The sequence below is a fragment of the Stegastes partitus genome, unplaced genomic scaffold (genome assembly GCF_000690725.1).
Source record: "Stegastes partitus isolate 25-593 unplaced genomic scaffold, Stegastes_partitus-1.0.2 Scaffold907, whole genome shotgun sequence".
Lineage (NCBI taxonomy): Eukaryota > Metazoa > Chordata > Actinopteri > Pomacentridae > Stegastes > Stegastes partitus.
The window spans coordinates 114199-134427 of NW_007578638.1; the positions used below are offsets into that span (position 1 = coordinate 114199).

Sequence of the window (20229 nt, forward strand, 5' to 3'; positions counted from 1 at the left end):
TTATTCACTTTCATTGCATTGAGTTTCTACTTTGGGGCCTGTAAGTATTTGTTTTTTGATTATTCATACGAAGAAATCCTCTACTAGGTAACTTTAAAATAATGCAGTTATTGAGAGGTGATACAATCATATGAGTTATATGAGTTATATTGTACTCACCTCGTAGCCCTGTGATAGACTGGTTACCTGTCCAGGTGTCTCCTGCCTTCACCCTGAGTCAGCTGGAATAGACTCCAGCCCCCCATGACCCTAATGAGCGGTGTATAGGTAATGGATGGATGGATGTACTCACCTCTGTTGTTCCTGTATCTGTGCTGTAAGCTGTATTCCCAGGTGTCCTTAGTCTGTTCCCAGTGCCTGTTTCACTGTCAAAGTTTGTTCTGTTGGAATGACTTTGTAAAAGGAGCCAGCTTATTAGGCAGGCTGCCAAATGACACAAGTCGGCGCTCTCTTTTTTGTTTAGTTTTTTTTAGTTTGGTGAGCACCAGAAATATAATTAAGAATGACATTTCAAGTCTAATGACTTAGATGTAACTCTACACAGTTGCTTCCTATAGATGAACCACATCTATAAAGTCCCTGCATCCCTTTCACCGCATCCCTTCTTACTCACTGCAGCTTGAGCACACCAGCTCAATCCTGGTTTGAAATGGAGCTAAGATGAGGAAATGTGGCGTCACAGAGCTCCTTCTCTTCCCACTTTCCAGTGATATGACAACTTGATATTAACACCAAGAATTTTAGTTTAAAGTCCCTCTCCAGTTACTCTTTAAATGGCTTTTGCTCATAATGCGGCTTCCAGCATTTCATCTCACCTGTGGACATGTTAACAAGGTAGAACCTGGACTTAAACTCTTTAAGGGGGCTCTTAATCTGGGCTCTTTAATTATACTGGCGTCTAGCGTGAGCTGGTAAGGAATGTAGAGAACTGAAAGGACCAAATTTATAGCTGCTTTTGTGGAGGAAAAGAAATCACATAAAAACATAGATCTTTTAAAGAAAATGTAAAACTGCCTACATGACTCAGAAACCGTCAGTTTTCAAAAACCCAGCTACTTATCAGGAAAGAGCGAGCGTGGGCTTTTATCAGATCGTAGGCTGAACGAGATTGCAAGAAAAAGGGTGACAGAGAGCATTTTTTACATCGATAAAGGAAAAGTCACAATTCAAGGGTTTATTTTATTTTTCAAATTTAATAAAGCAGTTTAAGCAGTAACCTTGGTACAGTACAAGAATTCAGTGTATATCATGTTATTAGCACGAGCTCATTAAAGTGCTTTGTTTGGGGTTAGCAGAATCATGTAAACATTCAGGACAACAGAAGGACTATCTGTGTAACTAGTGCATAGTTGTACAGTGAAATAAGGCTCTTCTTCATATGGAAACAGTTTTTGGTTTGCCAAGTAATACAATCATTAGTTTGTTTTGCTGACTACAGATCACATATGTTCTTCTGGAGTCTCACATGGAAAAAACAATAAAAAGTTTTATTTAATTGATTATTTGAGAAACACAGACTCATTGCAAAGTGATATAATCCTCAACCTGAAAGGCCTCTGCAACATTTCTCTTAGAATATTTATTTTGATCATCTTTACTTTTAAACTGTATTTGCAGACATGTCAACCTTGACATCTAAACTGTTAAATAAGCTGTAAATCATTCTTCCTTTTCTCTTAATTCAGTCTTTCAAAATGAAGTTTTTAACGTGGAGCCGGTGTGAATAAAGTATGATTAAGGAGATATGAACTGATTCGGTCCAGCGTGAAGAATAAAGCTGTGACTCCACTCAGGCAGCTTTCTTCACAGCGTTCAAGGACATGAGGATACTTGGCTGCTCTTCAATGACCCGAACCAGTAAGTTGTCGATGTACAGCTCCAGCTCTGATATCTTTTTGTCCCTCTCCGAGAGCTGGTTCTCTTGTTTCAGCACCAGAGAGATCAGTTCCTGCTGGGTCAGCTGGGAGTACGGACCCTTCAGGCCTCCGTCATTAACCTGGAGGATGTAAAGCGTCATTAAATGAAGCATCTCAATTCCACCGGTCCATTTGTTTTTGAAAACTTTTTAAACCAACATGAAGGTTTCGGGCAAAGAAAAGAAAGAAAGATACCTTTGCTTTATCTTCACTTTGGATTCCTGTGGGTTTGTTTTCTGCTTGAACCGCTGAGACAGACTGCTGCTCCACAGAATTAAGAGGTTTTACAGGTTGAAGCCTGAAAGGACAAAGGACAAAAAAAACAAGGAAAGATGTAGGCAGTTGGTTTATGGATGCCGAGAATGAAGCTACATTTTTCTACAAATATCAAACAGTCATGCGTTTACTGCAGCCATCCCTCATTAAACAGATCACACATGACATCACCGCTGCATTCATCCACATCAACCTTTCCAGATACAACATGATTAATAATACACACAAACATTAATGATGAATGTATATAAATAATAAAACAGAAATGAAAACGACTCTACAGTAGAAATATCGGTGCTTTCTTGGTGAGCCTTTACTGCATATGTGGGCTCTTTTTCCACTTTTCTTGTCCGTCTATAAAGCTTCTATTTAATTAAAGGCAAAATGCCCCCCCCAAAAAAAGACATTATGCAAGGAGGATATTGGCCACCAGTGGCTGGCAATCTATAATATATGAGGTAATAGATGGGATGTTTGAATATTCTTTGGCCTTCCTCTTAAGGAACCTAAGGTGTGTGATCCATAAAACATGATGTGTGATCTATAAGATTTGAAGCGATGGAGGAGTTCCTGTTCATAAGGTGAGCTGCTCACCTGCGTGCAGCTGTAGGCGGTCCCTCCTTCTTCACACCTGCCTCCACTGTAGTCTGCACTTGTACAGGCTGAGGCTGCTGGACTGGACTCTCCTGGACCTGCACCGGATCTACGGCCTCCAGCTGGGGGTCACACGCCTGGTTTGTAACATCAGCGGGTACAGGGTCATCTGTAACGCAACCTCCTCCTTGGTTGGTTAAAGTGTCGTCGTTCTTCGGGGGTGCGGGGGCACGAGCCACCTTTGAGGATTTGATTCTTGCCTGAGAGGCAGCGTCTTTATCAGCAGCGTGTGATGGAGGCGGGCAAACGGGATCAGCATCATCCGTGTTTTCATCTTCGTCGTCTTCAAATGGATTTAAGCCATAAACCGTCTGTTTCGTCTCTGCAGTCGAGCTTGTTTTTGGCTCCTCTTCTACAGATGGAGGTCTGGGCGGGGCAGGACGTTTGTTGTGTTTGCCTGCGACTGCTGCTCCTTTGGCGGCGTTGCTTTGAGCCGAGCCCTGGGCGCCCTTTGAGTCGGCGGCGGGCCTGCTGAGGGGGACGATCATCTGCACCGAGCGCTGAGGGGGAACACTGACGGTTTTGACGTCCTTGTCTTTATTCTGCTTGTTAATTTGTCCCAGATGTCTCGCGGATGCGTCCTGCTCCCTCTGACTCGGTTTCTCAGCTTGATTCCTTCCCGGAGGCTGAGGCGCCGGTCGCTTCTCCCGTTGAGCGCCAATCAGCTCCTGTTCATCCGCGGAAACGATCCTGCTTCCCGAAGACTGACACCTGGAAAGGAGACATGAGAATCAGGCATACTTGAGCGTTTAACTGAAGAGGAGTCTCACGGGGAAGTCAGAATACTCCAAATGATGCAAGAATTCAATAGCATGAGATCATCACCTAAAAAAAATGAATCATGAAGTTGAAAAGAAGCTTAAAGATATTGAGAAATTGTGTCAAACCCTTCCTGTATCGAACAGCAGAAGGATGACAAAGGATGTACTTATCAGTGTTCCTAGTTTCATCTTATTTCATCATGTAGACTGATACACTCATATAAAAATGGAAAAAGAAAACAGCTTTTTAATATTTCAGTATGCCGATCTCACCCTCAGATCGCCGCAAATCTACCTCCTCTGTCAGATAATGACTAAAGGTTTCCAGTCATTTTGACTTCTCATCACACGACACCTGACACGACGAGGTGCAATGAGCTCAGTCTTCCCTCCCAGTCCGCTCCACTCGTACAAACTCGTAGCACGCACAAGCACAGGGCGATGTAATTTTCATGCCGGTGTCAGTTTAAGGTTGCACTTAAAAGACAAGTGCTGAGGAAAAAAACTGCTGCAGAGTCGTGACTGAGTGAAAAGGTGCATTCAGATAATGCTTTCTGTGCATGTCGATCACCCTCACACCACACTGTTTTCATCAAGCGCTCAAATTCAGCTTCACTACTGCTGCTCAACGCTGAAGTTTTCAGCATCTCATACTGAAATCACCGACTGAAATATCTCAACAGCTTTCAGACGAGTCGCGTTCATGGTCTCCAGAGGTCGAATCCTACGAACCTTGGTGATCCGCTAACGTTTCATCATGTACCAAATCAGTCAACACAAGTTATTCTCGTAGATTAATTGTAACAACTGGACTTGCTTGAGTTCCTTGAAGACGTTCCACCTCTCATCCAAGAGGTTTCATCAGTTCTGACTGACTAGTCGGGAGTTCCAGATACTTACATCCTCCAAACTGAGCTATGTTAATGTTATTTCTTGTTGTTGGTGTGTAGATGTGAGTGGGAGAGGAAGAAAGTACAGGTGCTTATGTGTGTGCCTGTGGGGGAATGTGTTGTCATGATTGTGTTTAACTCCACCAAGAGGAGGCCGGAGAGTCTAACTCCACCTGACTGAGGAGGTTGGAGGTGGAGCCCACTGGAGAAGGCTTGAGAACCAGCTGCCACAGCCTCAGGTGGCCGAGGAAGGCAAACAGTTTTCTGACCATGTGGCTGCACGAAGGAACCAGGCCTTCTTAAAGACTTTTGATTTAACATGCTTTTATTTTATTTTTGACTTGAATCCACTTTGACTCATCATCATTCATCTGCATGTGTCAAGACTAAAACCAACCCAACCATCAGTCGTGGTCAAGCAGCAGACTAAAAGGGGTTTGTTGAAATTGCCATTACAGGAGCCATGAACACCTGAGCTTTGGTTTCAATTGGGGGTTTGTTGCTCCTTCCTCTTGTTATGTGAGTCGTTAGTCCTGGCTCCTTTAGGATGTAATTATCTGGAACTCCAACTAGTCAGTCAGAACTGATGAAGCCTCTTGGATGAAACGTCTTCAAGGAACTCAAGCAAGTCCAGTTGCTACGATTAATCTACCAGAATAACTACGACCTGGAGGACTGAGAACCTTCACGGACAGTCAACAAAAGCTTTTGTCCAGGATTCCTAGATGATGAATCTTGAAGACTTTGGTGATTTTCCTCCAGTCCCACCAGCAACTTTTGTCGCTTTAAATGACAACAACTGAGAGATCTTTCATGCGCCCCTTGAATAACCAACTGTAATAAATGATCTGCTGATTTTGAATCAAATGCTATCATCACATCAACATTTGACTTACATTCATTTACGACCTCATACTTTTATTAGAATTTTTATTATTTACAATTTATTACAGATTGTTAAAATGGCTAAAACATTACCTGCCAAAGTATTGTTGTACCCTCATACAGCTGTTGTACGCCCGTAGATGTTGTGTTTTTATCCGTTAGTGGTTTAAGATTACAATTTATTGCAATACTTTTTAAAAATACTTTTGGAAAAATGGTTGCAATGTTTTTTTGCACATCTCACATTGGTGGTCATTTGAATTTCTTTCAAAAGAAATTAACTTTTTTGGCAAATTTTCAATTTTAAAGGTGGCATGTAATGTTGCTTTTTACATGGTTATGATTTTGAATGACTGAGTATAAAGAAAATAGAACAAAAACTTTATTGATCCTCTTGGTGGAAACCTATAAAGTTCTATTCTATTCTATTTTCTTTATACTCATTCAAAATCATAACATGGACACACTGCTGTAATGAAGGCAAATATCCAAAAGTCTGAGAGTTTTTGAATCAATAAAATAGTAAGAACTGTTTCGTGTTTGTGAGCCGTGTGGTGTACAAGTATTGAGCTAACCTTTGCTGAACATTTGCCTCTTTGGCTCCAGGAGGTGAGTCTGGAATTTCCTCAAAGGGATTATACGAGTAGTTTTCATCAAACGGATTAGTAGACGTGGCTTCAGCAGGACTGCTCGCTTTGCATTTCCTCGCTGCCGCTTTTTGTTCATCTTTGTTTTTCCTCTTCTCCTGTTCTTCTGCATCTCTTTTTAACTTCTCCTCCTCCAGCCTCCTCGCCTCCTCCTCCTCTTTTCTCTCCCTCTCAGCTCTTTCCTCCCTCCTGATCCTCTCCTCTTCCTCTCTTCTTACTTTCTCTTCTTCCTCTAGTCTCCGTCTCTCTTCTGCTAATCTCTCCATTTCCTCCTTTTCCTTTCTAGCCCTCTCTTCTTCTTCCTCTTGCCTCCTCTTCTCCTCCTCTTCCATCCTCATCCTCTCCTGCTCCTCCCTTTGTCTTTTTTCTTGCTCTGCTCTTTTCCTTTCTTGTTCCTCTTGTCTCCTCTTTTCTTCCTCTTCTTCCTTCCTCCTCTCCTCCTCCTCCACCCTTATCCTCTCCTCCTCCTCAATTCTCCTCCTCTGTTCCTCTTGTTTCATTTTTTCTAATCTCTCATATTCTTCCTTTTCCTTCCGAGCCCTCTCCTCGTCCTCTCGCCTCCTTACTTCTTCCTCAACTCTTCTTTCCTCCTCTTCTTTCCTCCTCCTTTCTTCCTCCATCCTCATCCGTTCCTCTTCCTCCTTTCTAAGTTTCTCTTCTGCTTCAATCCTTTCCTTCTCCTCCTCCAGCTTCCTCTTTTCCTCCATCAGCCTCTCAATTTCCTCCTTCTCTTTCCTCATCCTCTCCTCCTTTTCTTGTCTCCTCATCTCTTCTTCCTCCCTCTGCTTCCTTTCCTCCTCTTCTCGCCTCCTTTCTTCCTCCATCCTCATCCGTTCCTCTTCCTCCTTTCTAAGTTTCTCCTCTGCATCAATCCTTTCCTTCTCTTCCTCCAGCTTCCTCTTTTCCTCCATCAATCTCTCAATTTCCTCCTTTTCTTTCCTCATCCTCTCCTCCTTCTCTTGTCTCCTCATCTCTTCTTGTCTAGTCCTCTCTTCTTCCTCCCTCTCTTGTTCTTCTCTTCTTTTTTCTTCCTCCATCCTCATCCTTTCCTCCTCTTCCTCCTTTCTAAGTTTCTCCTCTGCCTCAATCCGTTCCCTCTCCTCCTCTAGTTTCCTCTTTTCCTCCATCAGTCTCTCATATTCTTCCTTTTCTTTCCTCACCCTCTCCTCTTCCTCTTGCCTCCTCCTCTCTTCTTCTTCTCGTCTTCTCACCAGCTCCTCTTGCTCTTTTTGCCTCCTCTCTTCCTCCCTCCTCTCCTCTTCTTCAACTCTCCTCCTTTCTTCTTCCTCCTTTGCAAACTTACGTTCTTCTTCTTCTCTCCTAACCCTCTCTTCTTCCTCTTCTTGCCTCCTCCTCCTCCTCCTCTCCTCCTGAGCCTTTTCCTCTTCCATCCTAATCCTTTCGTCCTCCTCTCGTTGCCTCTTTTCTTCCTCCTCGATTTTCCTTCTCTCCTCTTCCTCTAATCTTCTCTTTTCCTCTGCTAATCTTTCACACTCTTCTTCTTCCTCTCTCCTAACCCTCTCCTCTTCCTCTCTCCTAATCCGTTCCTCTTCCTCTCTTTTAACTTTCTCTTCTTCAACCTTTCTTCTCTCTTCTTCCTCGGCCAACCTCTCGAGCTCTTCCTCTTCTCTCCTCCTCCTCTCCTCCTCCATCCTTTCCCCTTCCTCCCTTCTTAATTCATCTTCTTTTATATTTTCCACTTCTTCTTCCTCCTCTTCCTCCTCCGTCCACGGTGAGCACTGCCTCGCTGCTCTCAGTGAATCAACAGATGGAGGAGAGTTTTCTGGGACTTCCTCCATCGACCCGTGACCCGAACTGGCCAGACTGAAGTTTGAGCCGATGCGAGACGTCCGAGTCGGCGGCTCTTCGCAGTAAATGTGACTGCCGTTGATGCACAGGTTGCTCTGCTCCACAGGAGCTTGTTTCTGTTGGCCGGAGGAGGAGTCTTTGCTGTCCGAGCTGCCGGAGCGTTTGTGTATCTTGAACTTGAACTTCTTCTTCCCTGAAAAGACACACAAACGTTAGCATAACGACACAGAGGAGGAATAATGTTGATAAAGTAAATTCCTGACCCTCTGAGGAATCCACATTCAGACCAGATGATTGGCTGCCGCTCAGCGTCGAGTTCTTCGCCGGCAGGACCGACATGGACTGAGACATGTTCTTCTGCAGGTTGGACTTTGGAGAAAACAAAGACTTAATTTTGTGTTTCTTCTTTCCGTCCTTGCTTGCCGCTACTTCATCCCCGTTCGCCTCCTCCTCGCTGTCTGTCAGGACCTGAGTGAAGGACGGCGTCGTGCCCGACCCAGAGTCCGATTCCTTTTTCTTGCCACGAACTTTGTCCTTGAACTTGCCGAGCCGAGAGCGAGATTTGCCGGCGGCAGAAAGGTCAAACATGCTGGCAGTCATGTTGTTTCTCATAAACTGGATGTCCAGGAGCACCTCTCCTCTGTCTTTGTCTGGTTTGCCCGCCTTGTCCAGCAACTTGAACCATCTGTTGAAAGAGAGGCACGTTGTTAGACGTTTGTTCAACAGATATTAGCAGATACAAGCAAAGTATTATGTATTTACTAATCCATCGGTTATGGAGCAGCAAAATCATCCATCCATCCATCATCTATACACCACTTAATCCTCACTAGGGTCATGGGGGGCTGGACAGACAGGGTCATGGGCAGACAGACAACCAAGCACACTCACATTCACACCTATGGACAATTTAGAATCACCAATTAACCTCAACATGTTTTTGGACTGTGTGGGAGGAAGCCGGAGAACCCGGAGAGAACCCATGCTGCACGTGGAGAACATGGAGACTCCATGCAGAAAGATCCTGGGACGCGAACCAGCGACCTTCTTGCTGCGAGGCAATGATGCTAACCACCTTGCATCCTACCAGTTGATTATATATTATGTAGTATTTCTCTGATATAGTGAAGTAGAAGAAGAAAATGTCAGGAAAGAAAAAGACTTAAGTACAATAGTTAAGTAAATGTACTTAATTACAGTCCATCACTTCTAAAAACTGAAATATCACCTGTCATGTCTTTACATTCACTCTGCTTTAAACACTTGACACCTAAAGAGTTTAATATTAATGGAGCAGCAATCACAAACTAACATCCACCCTAAAGTCATCTAATGAAAGGTTCAAACTGAGATTCACTGAGTGTACGTCGATGTTCGCTTCTATTTATCGTCTTTGTGGAAACTATGATCCAACCTGAAGCAAATGGAAAGTGACGAAGGAGCGAGTCGAATGTTTGTGGAAAGTCTGGGATGATCTAAGCCGGCAAACTGACCACAAAGGAAAGTTGTTTTTAATATTTATATTTATACACTTCTAAAGCCTAGAATTCATGAATGCTGGTACTGTGTATCCTGTCAGCATCTGACAGCCTGGATGAAGGTCACTCCCTTTTCCTCCCACCTCGTGTTTCACATGAGCAAACCTAAATAAAACAGTATAATAGTTATAGACGCTTTTCCACCGTGACCTGAGACGTAGATTTGCACTTGGCTGGTGTTCTGATTGTGTCACACGGAGCTGCGTGTGCATCTGCTGCTGGTTCCTCGTTTAAGCTTACAGAGAGTTTTTATCTTAGAAGATCAGTTTCTGCTCCTCACAAAGTTCACAAAAACCTCATCTTCTGGATAAAAGAACAAATGCCAACAAAATCCTCATTCTTGTGAAACCATCTCATTTAGATAGAGCTGGACAATAACATACAAAAAAAAAGGAATCCAACGAAAACACTGGCTGCACCATAAAAGTCTCACATTTAAAATCTAAAAAATACCAGACACAAGACGTCCACCGAGACCAGACTGTGTCAGCTCTGCACCTGCGTCGTGGTCCGGCACCGACACGAGGGTCTCAGAATGAGCAGAATAATTTTAAGAGAACAAATAAAAAGGGCCAGTCAGCATAAAAAAAGTGCCTATCAGGCAGAAATCTGAGGTCAGCTCACCACTGAGCAAACAACTCCAACTGAAATCTGAATTCCTGGGGAAATGAGGAAATGAGGAAGGGGCCGTGTGTGCTGCCAGCTTGTTGTGTTGCGACTGCAGGCTTCTGTTTGCTGTCGCGCTGTGCGTTACACACGATATTGTCTAAATGTGTGTTTGTGTACGTGTGTGTTTATGAACCGTATTCATCCCTTCTCTTTACAAAAGCTCCCTGAGATGAACTGTACGAGCCGAACACAGTGTTTTCATGTCACCGTCCCGCAGCAGATAAGTCGCTGAGATTCGTCCTCCTCCTGCTGCTGCTCCCTCTGGAATGCCTCTGATGTGAGGCACAAACAAATTAAGCAGGGAGACGCCTTTTCCTGGAATCTGTGAAATGGTTGAGTGCCGTCACAGCTCCCCTGCCTCCGACTCGCTGATGAGCAAAGGGAAGGGATTTGCAAATTTCAGGCCTCGACATTATAAATATGCCACTGTGAGGCCTGATGGAAGTCCTTTAATAAAATGCTGCTAGACAGACAGATAATGCATTTATTTATCATGCTAATGCAGACAGAGTGCTGCTGCTGCTGCTCCGCTGCACGCTGACATATTTCTGTACGATGCAAAGTTATGAAAAAGAATAATTCATCCAGTCCCGCTGTGACTTCATCACATCTTTTCCAATAGTTTCCTTGTCAAAGTAGAACAGTTAGTTCAGTTCCTCCTCGTCCCCCTTCAGTGCAACATATCATAGACCAGGACAGCTGCTGCTCTACGTGTAAGATAAAGCACAGAAAGCAGAGTTTTATCATTCCACAAAGTCTTTCATGGTAATGATTCTTTTATATCTGTTCATTGCCACAACATGATATACATCAATAAGAGAAAATAAAAATCCTTATTGATATTGGGATAAAGAATCCAACCAACTAATTCTTTCTCTTTTATGGTTTAGTCTTTGATACAATATCATTATTGAACAGCTCAGCATGGAACTGTGCTCTAGTATATTAATGTATTAACAGCAATGTATACTTGTTTAGAGTAATATTCTACAATATTTGAAGTAGCATAGCAGCCTCAGCTACCGGATAAAAAATAATAATAAAACAAACAAAAAGACAAACTGTATAGTAACTGAAAATAGCAGTCTTAAGATTTTAAAAAAGCAATTTTCCATAATTAAAAATAACTTTCTAGTCTTTACATGAGGTCATGTGTATTTTGTGCTTTTAAAATATTTAATAAAGGATATTTATGAGTGTAAAAACAATGAAAATTACTTAATCATATAGAATAACGGATGGACAGATAGATTATAGTCACAATATTAAACTTGAGTTTAATGGTTTCATCTGACAAATAAAATTTAAATATTTGAAATGATTAATTTTGCATTTTATTTTAAATTAGACAGATGCAAATTCAGTGTTCATAAATTTATAGAATTCTGTATTTCAAAATAAAAAAAATCTGTAACATTAAAAAATATTTTTTTTTTATTTAGTCTTTTTTTTTATTATTCATTTAATGTTTTCTACATGTATGATAGAATATTTTAGTAGTAGTAGAACATCATTTGATGCTTATTACATAACAGTGTGTGACCTTTATAGCTGCATTGATGCAGGATAACGTTGGTGTGTTGTGTAATAACACCAGTATGACTACAGTAAAGCATGCTATAGTGCTGCACATACAATATGAGATAGTGACAGCAAAACTATAGCATAACACAGTACAACTAAATAACAGCATGACTACTGAAATATAGTGCAGCACAGTATAGATTTAATCCACAGCTGCAGCTCACTGATGGCAACAGAAGCCACAAAACAAATGCGTGAACAAGTGAAAAAAAAGAGAAGTAGAACTCTGCTTCCATTCAGTCAGAAGGGAAGTTGCAACAGCGTCTGGGCGTTAGCCGGTTGGAGCACTGAGGCAGAATTAAAGTGGCTTTTACTCAGGAGCGGCTGGCTAATGATGATGCTCTTATAATAATCTAACACCTCGGCGAATAAAAGAAAGCGCGATGCTCTGCTGGACAAACACGAGCGGAGCAGGATAATGCATGACTCAACACTCTGCAAATGTATTCTACTTTCTGCACACACACATCCTTCCTTGTGAAGCCTGAACCACTGATAAGACAATAGCCTGAGTGGCTGAAGCCGTCCTTATCACGGACTGCAGCTGTGAGTGGGAGAAGAGCTGAGTGAGTAAAACAACTCGACGGAGATAATGTGCAGAGACCGAAAACTGTCGGGGACTTATCGTATCCGTGAGTCAGAGGAGCCAAAATGAAGGCCAGAGAAATATGAAGGAACCAGGCTGGAATTGGAAACAAACTCCTTTTTCCCACGAATGTGCCAAATCAGAGGCTGAACCTTGAGTTATATTTTTAGTAATCAGCCATATTATATGCCGTGACGAAGACAACTTACAACGAAACAACCGATAGTAGCTGTAACTGAGATTTACTTACTGCAGGTTCACACATGAAGCCTCTATGTGGTGTTTTTTAACAACTCGTGTCCCATTTTTCTTTATTCAGGGTTCCAGATGAGCAGATTTTGGTAACAGAATAAAGTAAATCCAGCTCATCAGCAGCCTGAATGCTGTAATGCTCTTGTAGAAAATGTTGACATATGACAAAATGCTTTTTTCAAAGAAGGACATTCTGACATATTCTGGTGTAAATACTAAAACTATCACAGCTGAAGTTGTGTCTGGGCTGCCGTCACACTGCTGTGGACCAGAAAGGAGCCTGTGTTACGTTACAGTTGGTGAAATCTGTGGCGTTACCAAGATTTCTGAACTGATTACTCAAAATGTGGTTTGATCTTCATCTAAGTTGCAACTCTAGGCAAACACAATTTGACTAAAGCAATAACACACAAACAGCTGTAGTTTCTATGTCTTTTTTTAAGCAGCAGTGATTAACAGTGCAGAAACAAGTTAGTGAAGCAAATAACTCCTAGACCCTCCTTTAGCAGCAACAGGCTCCAGCAGATGTTTCTTGTAGCTGCTGGTGAGCGTTCCTCCTCACAAAACTGCTCAAGTTCATCGGTATTTCTGGGAGGTCTTGACTGAACAGGCTCTTCAGATCATGGCACAGCATCTCAATTGGGTGCAGGACTGACATCCATCCATCCACCACTTAATCATCAATAGGGTCATGGGGGGCTGGAGTCTATCCCAACTGGACAGGTAATCAGTCTATCACAGGGCTACACTTGGAGACAGACAACCAAGCACACTCACATTCACACCTACGGACAATTTAACCGGTGACTTTCTTGTGGCGAGGCAACGATACTAACCACTGTACCACCTTGCAGCCCCAGGACTGACAGGACCAATCCAAAACATGAATCCTCTTTATGAACCGTTCTGCTGCTGATTCACTTGTTGGCTGTGGTTGATTATCTTATTGCGTCACACAACCTCTCCTCGGCTTCAGGTCATGGACTGCTGCCTTGACATCAAATAATTTTAAATACATTGTTCCCTCAATAAATACGAGGCAAACTGGGCCCTGAGGAACTTCAAACCTTGATGCTCCCTCTCAGATGCTGCACAGCTGGGATGAGGCTTTGGAGTTTGGTGCCTTTTTACGCCCTCCTAACATAGCGTTGGACGTTTCTGCGAACTAGTTCCACTTTTGTTCCATTTGAAAGTGGACTTGTGCAAACTTTAGATATCGTGCAAGTTTTTTGTTGTTGTTGTTGTTTTTTTAAGCAAGAGTTTCTACAACAGCTACCACTTTCCGGATATCATGTGGTCCTCTTGCTATCATCTTTGCAGGATACCCACAACTTACAGTCCTGGTTTCCATTTGTGGTATTCTTGGTCTTTACAGATGCTTCTGTGGCCTTTTCCAGCTTTATTCATGTCTATAAGTCTTATTCTAAGGTCCTGTAGAGGACAATGTTCACATCAACCAAACTTTCCTGAAAACAGTCAGTAAGGACACTTTGTAGGGAGTTGGAGGACTACGGAGAAGGATTTCTATCATCCCCAAGCCAAGTCTCATCTCCTTAATTGGAACGCCCAATAGTTTACTGACTTTTTCCAGCTCGAACTGTGAATAAATAATTCTGTTACATAAAAACATGACGAATGGAAATTTAGTGTGTTAATAGTTCAGTCGGATTGTATGTGTCTGTAACCAAGACTTAGATGAAGATCAGACCATATTTTAAGAGAAATACACGCAGAAATCCTGATAATTCATCTTTTTCTTGCAGGTATTGTTACTTATACGTTGTCTAGTGGGAAAAAAGGACAAGAATGACAACTACACATTAAAAAACAAGCTTGTTTCTGGATGATTACTGTTAAATTTGTCTTTTATATTCTAATTTTAAGCAATAACTGAAAGCAAAAAATGAAACAAGTCCATTCGGTGGTTAGAAAAGTCATAATTTAAACGTACTATTGCATGACAACTGAAAAAAAAGCTCATGAGATGCAATTAAAAGCACAAATAGCAAGAGGGGTTTGTCAATAATCATTATTTAAGGTTCGTCAATGGATTTTCCTTCCAAAGTTTTAAAGTTAAAAATAAAAAACGCTGGTTAATAATGAACAAATAAACATGATTGAATTAACTAAACACTGTAAATGATCATCAGTTCATTAGTGTTGCAGATGTTAACATATTACTATATATTTCTGCATCTTTACTAAAAAAAAGTCACATAAAAATGTGTTTTCACAGTTTAAAACTGTTGCATATTTTTAAGAGCACGCAAATGTCTACAGTGTTCCAAATAGTCCTGGTGCTTTCTATGTTCTGCAGCATTCTAACGCTCTAAAAGCTGAGAGCAGCTAACACACAAGTTGTTTAATTAGCTACCAGTCAGTTGCAAGTCATGACTAAAACCAAGAAGCCTATAGTGAGCTTGCTCTTGAGGTCCGTTACTGACAGAGAGCTCCACATCGTGTCTCCACTCTCAAGGCTGGAAAAGGCCACACAGTTTATCCGAGTGTTCTCAAGTGCCAGCGGCCGCAGTGCAGAGCAGAAGGAAAAAGCACAAGGAGCTCCACACCGTGAAAAACCTCAAAGGGCACCACAGGAAGCCAAAAGTAACACCTGCGTGTTCAAGGATGGTAGTGTGAAGATTCCAGGAATCTGAATCGGAGCAATTCTGCTGTTAACGTCTCGAGGCAGCGATGGAGGAGGACTCTCCAAGACTGGAACAAAACAACTGCACCAGCTTCTATGTTCAGATGCAGACGACTAATTGGCTTTTGAAACACCATCCCCACGGTCAAGCTTGGTGGTGGGAGTGTGATGGTGTGGAGGTGTTTTTCATCTGATGAGCCCGGTAGCCTTGTCAGAGTAAACAGCATCATTAGGAGAGGAGGACTGGATTTAGATTCTGGAGGAAAAGATCAGGAAAAAACTTGTTCCTGGGCTGCTTTGAACCGAGATTAGATCTGAAACATGCAGCCAAAGTATTTAGGAAATAGTTAACAGCCAGCCAGAGTCCAGACCTGATCCCAATCGAGGATCTGTGGAGGGAAGCTGAGACCAGAGGAAGCCATCCGATCTCAAAGAACTGGAGATCGTTGCACAAAATCCCAGTGGAGACGAGCAAAAAGCTTGTCTGTGAAGATTCTCAGTCATCCAGGTCATGGTTGTTCTCGCAGTTTAATCATATTTTTTCAGTTGCTACGATTAAACTAAAAGCTTGTTTGTGTCATTTCAAGGCAGAAGAAACCTGCTGGTCAAATCACCATAAATTAAAATCATGTGTGGGCGTAAAAAAAAAAAACTTTGGGATGAGCTGTCCCTGAATACTATCGCTGTCTTTTACCAACATGTGTTCAAAAATGAGCCCAACCTGGTTGAAGCTGTTGCTGTGCAGACTTCAAAACCAACACGTTGTTCAAACAGTAGCGCTGTTGTGCTGGCGGCTCGCTGCACGTGTAACACTGTTTGTCTGTCTGGACTCGGCACAACCACAACGCCTTTACTCAGAAAACCTGACCTTGCCCGACCATCGCTGTTACCATCTCTGTTTGTTTTTACATTGATAAAACAGGCAGGAATGTGAGGCCAAAGCTGGATTGAAACCTCAGAGGGCAACACGCACTCACCGAGTTCACGGAGAACAAGCTGTGCTTTCACTCCGACACCGGCTTCTGATTTTTACAAAAAAACAAGTATTCTCAGGGTTCAAAAAATACTTTTTTAAACTATTAATATGACATGCAAATTCCTGCAGTTTTGCTCAAGGGGAAATAAAATCTGATTTTTTGAACGGCAGCTTGTTCAGAGGTGAGACCACAAAACTCCAAATCATACATATTTAAATGCAAAACACACAACCAGGTGAAGTTCTGATTAGCAGAGTGGAACAACATTTTTTCACAACAGAAGAGAGTTGGAGCTCAGCCAAACTGAAGAAGCAGGCAGAGCGGTATGACAAGATATTTGTCATTGAATACCTTTAAATCACAGCTCATGATATACTCTGAAATGTTGGACTGTGTGTATGGATTTTTCACCAAAAAGGGTGAACAAACTGCAAATCTGTACAGCTTTATAATGAGCAGAACTAAACAAACAGTAACGATCACAACATCAGATCTGCGGATGCAACGATCCGAGACAACAAACAGAGCAGACGGACCCAAACAACATCAGATGACCCCGGAGAAGGTGAGAGAACAAGGAAGTGTGTGTGTGTGTGTGTGTGTGTGTTTGAGCATTTAGATAAGCAGGCCGGTTTTGCAGTCTGCTTTTCCATAATGCCGGTCACACGTCGAGGGACTGAAACACTCAGGAACAGCTTAGCACGAGAAGCATTTTCATTCTTACTGAGCCACAGAAGTCTGACTGTGATGGACAGATTAGTGTTGCATATCAAATCTGAATCAATAAGGCTTAAAGTGGTCGTTTTTGACTCAGTAAACAGCATTTATTTTTTTTGCCTAAAGGGTGAGGTATGATCAAAATTAATGAGACTGTCCAGAGCTACCAGCAAGACTGATTACTGTCAATATTCCTAGAAACCTGGAAGAGATGCTCGTGAATATTTTTGCTTTCACTTTTTTGCTCTCACTTTTTTTTTTCTCACGTATATATGAAGCATAAGAAGTAATTATAGTTGAATGAACTGGCTGAACGCTTGATGTTTTATCTTCCTCGGCTGCAGCAGTCACACTGAAGTGAAGTTTCTTTGAGGAATTCCTCTCTTGTTGACAAGTTCAGTCAATGAAAGTGAATCTTTTAACTCACTTCATTCGCCCGAGTAAGTAATGCTGCTTGGCATCCTCGAAGGCTGCTGCCGAGGGAACAAATCCCTTAAGCTGCACTGGAGCGAGTGGGCAACACTCATAAAGCCAAACCCACCGCGCAGGTTTGTGAAGTGATGCATGGCCGTGAGTGTGTGTGTAGCTGCTTGAATAGCTCACCAAAGGTTCGAATATCAGAGAGAAATTAGACTCACTTCTAAAGAGGCTTTAGACATGCATAAATTAAAGAAAGCATATGGCGATTATTAGCCAGGGTTTTCAAAAGCGCTGCATAATTTCAAGATGATAACATTATTAGGGATTCAAGAGGGAATTTTGTTTACAAAGGTGCAGCAGAACCAACAGAACCAGCTGCCAGTTACTCATTAATCATTGCACTTCCCATAATTCACCTTTCCTGATGTATACGAGATACTGTAATTTAATAAAACTTTGTATTTGGACTTGGAAGAGCTGGAGAATCATTTATTAATTTAACTTTTATTTAAACAAAGATCACATTGAACTACTGAGGCCTTCAGGAATTCACTTGTTTGCTTAAAGTAACTTCAGTGTAACGATATATATATATATATATATATTTTTTTAACCGTTTCAGAGGACAAACTCAACAAAGCTTCCTTTGACGTAGGGTCAATATGATTTGATAAAGGCTTAAACACTATTAGTTGATTAAATGATTTGCTGGAATCAAATTAGATTCACTTGAAACGAAAGAACAGTTGGCGATTTTGAACTATTTGTCAGACAAACAAGCTTCTACGCTGATGACACACAACTGGATATCTCAATTAAGCCCAGTTGTAATGACATGTCTTACTTACTGTCCTGCCTGGAAGACATCAAATGTTGGATGTCCAACAGTTTCACACTGACTCTAAGACAATCGTAATCCCTTTGAATAGCTCTAGAAACAATACTGAGGAGTCTATGTCTATGGTTTGGGTCCATTAGCTGCATATATTAAACATGAGGCCCAAAATCTCTAAGTGGTTTTTAATTCATGTTTTTGTTTTAATGCTCAGGTGACAAAGGTTGTACAATCTTGTTTTGTTCAGCTCAGGCTCGTCTCTTTGATCATTTCTTCCTCTGTTAGCCTTAGAAAAGGTCATTAAGACATTCATCACCTCCAGCATCATCAAGGGAACACTTAGCTACACTCAAAATACTGCTGCTCTGTTTATAACTCGCTCCAGTAGAAGTGACCACATTACCCAATTCTTGCTGGATTCCGTGGGCTGACAGTTTTAGAACAGATGTTAAGATTTTTGGGCTTGTTTTTAAATCCTTTCAAGTGCATTTTTACATGTGTGATTGCTTATCTCCTTCTGAGCCGGATTGTTGTTTGAGTTTCTGACTCTGACCTTGTCAGCAGAGGTGTTTGGGCATTTTCCCCTTTGCTATTGAATTCCCTCCCACAAGGTCTCAGACTTGCAGTGTCCTCTTTTAAAACATTACTGAACACCTTTTTTCACAAGGCATTGTCTTGACTGGTTTTATTGTGGTTAATTTAGTTTGTTCTCATGTATTTTACTTCTTTTTTTATATTTTTAGTAAGTTTGTCCATCTGTCTATTTATCTTTTGCATTATGAATATTTTATTTTATTTTTAATTCTTTGTTTGATTGCTTGTATTGTCTGTAATTTAATGTCAGCTTTATGTGGCACCTTGAAACATTGTTTTAGAAAGGTGTCATACAAATACAGTAATTATTAGTTCTAGGCCTCAAGCCCTTTAATTAATCAAAACATAAAAATAATTATTGCTCTTGCAGCTCTAGCTCCAAAATCATTCTGTTTGTCATTTCACAAACAGTTTAAAGTAACCAAGTACACTGAATAAAGTATTTCAGTACAATCCTGAGGCACTTCAGTCTTTCATTTTCATCCTACTTGACACTTTAACTCCATTTATTGGATTATTTCAGCATATAATTATGTTTCAGATTCAGATTCATAACACTAAATGGAATCAACAAATAAATAATGCTGCATGCTTGTGGGTAAAGATAAGACTTTACTGACTCCTGAGGGGGTGAAGGCAGAGCGGTGGAATGTACAAGCTCAGGATACTAGGTAATTTAAATTTACCTCATTATTGCCAACAGCGGCATTTAAGTGGCACAGCAGAGATGTTTAGTAATTAATAGGCCTAATTATAATCCAGTACATTATTCTGAAGTGGGCCATTCTGCTTGATGTGTAATTTTGTTAGTCAAGTGTTTTCATAAAGGCTATTTCAAACAACAGGAGTTGAACCAAAGAGCTGGATGATTATAAATCCCAACACAAAGGACATAAACACAATAAAACAGGAGATACAACCCTATGCAAGATGAAGTCAGGCTGTCAAACTCCTGAGAATAATTTGTAGTCTCAAGCCTCAATACTTTACCTGTAATTCCTTCCTTTGCCATTTTTTTTGGTGCGTAAAATGTGTGCGTAATTCCTCTGTCACTGCTTTGCACTCTGTTTTCCTTCAACAAACCAAGAGGAACCTCTTGCTGTGTGCACTACTTACTCAGTCTTGCTGCGGGTTTTGTCCTCGCTGAGCTGCAGCAGGTTGATGACAGCTTGTCCCAGGAGTTTGTCTGGGCCCACCAAGGCCCGGTGCAGGACGTGGACGTGCAGCGTGCTGCGCTCCGAGCCGTGCGCGCCGTGATGCAGCGGCGGCAGGTCGAAAGCGGCCTCCTCCTTCCACATCGGAGCCACGCTCTTCTCCGCCACCGAGGTCTGAAACTTCTCTTTGCCCACTTGCATGACCGCGTACGCATCGTTGGTGCCGCTTTTCCCCTTTATCCTGAGGCCTCTGGCTTGGAGCACCGTTACCTGGACGCTCGTGGGACACCACTGCTGATCCGCCAAGGACATGCTGACGACACTTGTTGCTGGATCAGCGCCGCTAAAGAATTAACTCCCCCGAACAAAACGCGGCACCGTCTACCATCGGTTCACCGTGAGAGTGTGTGGAAGTGAAGAA

The 20229-nt window shown here is 41.9% G+C and overlaps 1 protein-coding gene across 1 annotated transcript; it reads right to left on the reverse strand.

The window, feature by feature from the left end:
- Positions 1-1165: 1165 nt before the first annotated feature.
- LOC103366105 (rab11 family-interacting protein 2-like) lies at positions 1166-20229 on the reverse strand. Its single transcript, XM_008293743.1, has 7 exons — positions 19771-20229; positions 8102-8523; positions 7638-8031; positions 5958-6068; positions 2787-3557; positions 2112-2214; positions 1166-1996 (listed from the first exon to the last, which is right to left on the reverse strand). The coding sequence occupies exons 1-7, from the start codon at positions 20118-20120 to the stop codon at positions 1790-1792; spliced, it is 2358 nt and encodes a 785-aa protein (XP_008291965.1). The 5' UTR covers positions 20121-20229; the 3' UTR covers positions 1166-1789.

What these genes read in the sequence shown, in the direction of transcription:
- LOC103366105 (XM_008293743.1), bottom strand. Translation starts at nt 20,120, where the DNA reads ATGTCCTTGGCGGATCAGCAGTGGTGTCCCACGAGCGTCCAGGTAACG. An exon ending in AAAACCCGCAGCAAGACTGA is followed by an intron (nt 8,524 to 19,770) that starts GTAAGTAGTGCA and finishes CTCTTTCAACAG; the next exon opens with ATGGTTCAAGTTGCTGGACA. An exon ending in AAAGTGAAGATAAAGCAAAG is followed by an intron (nt 1,997 to 2,111) that starts GTATCTTTCTTT and finishes TACATCCTCCAG; the next exon opens with GTTAATGACGGAGGCCTGAA.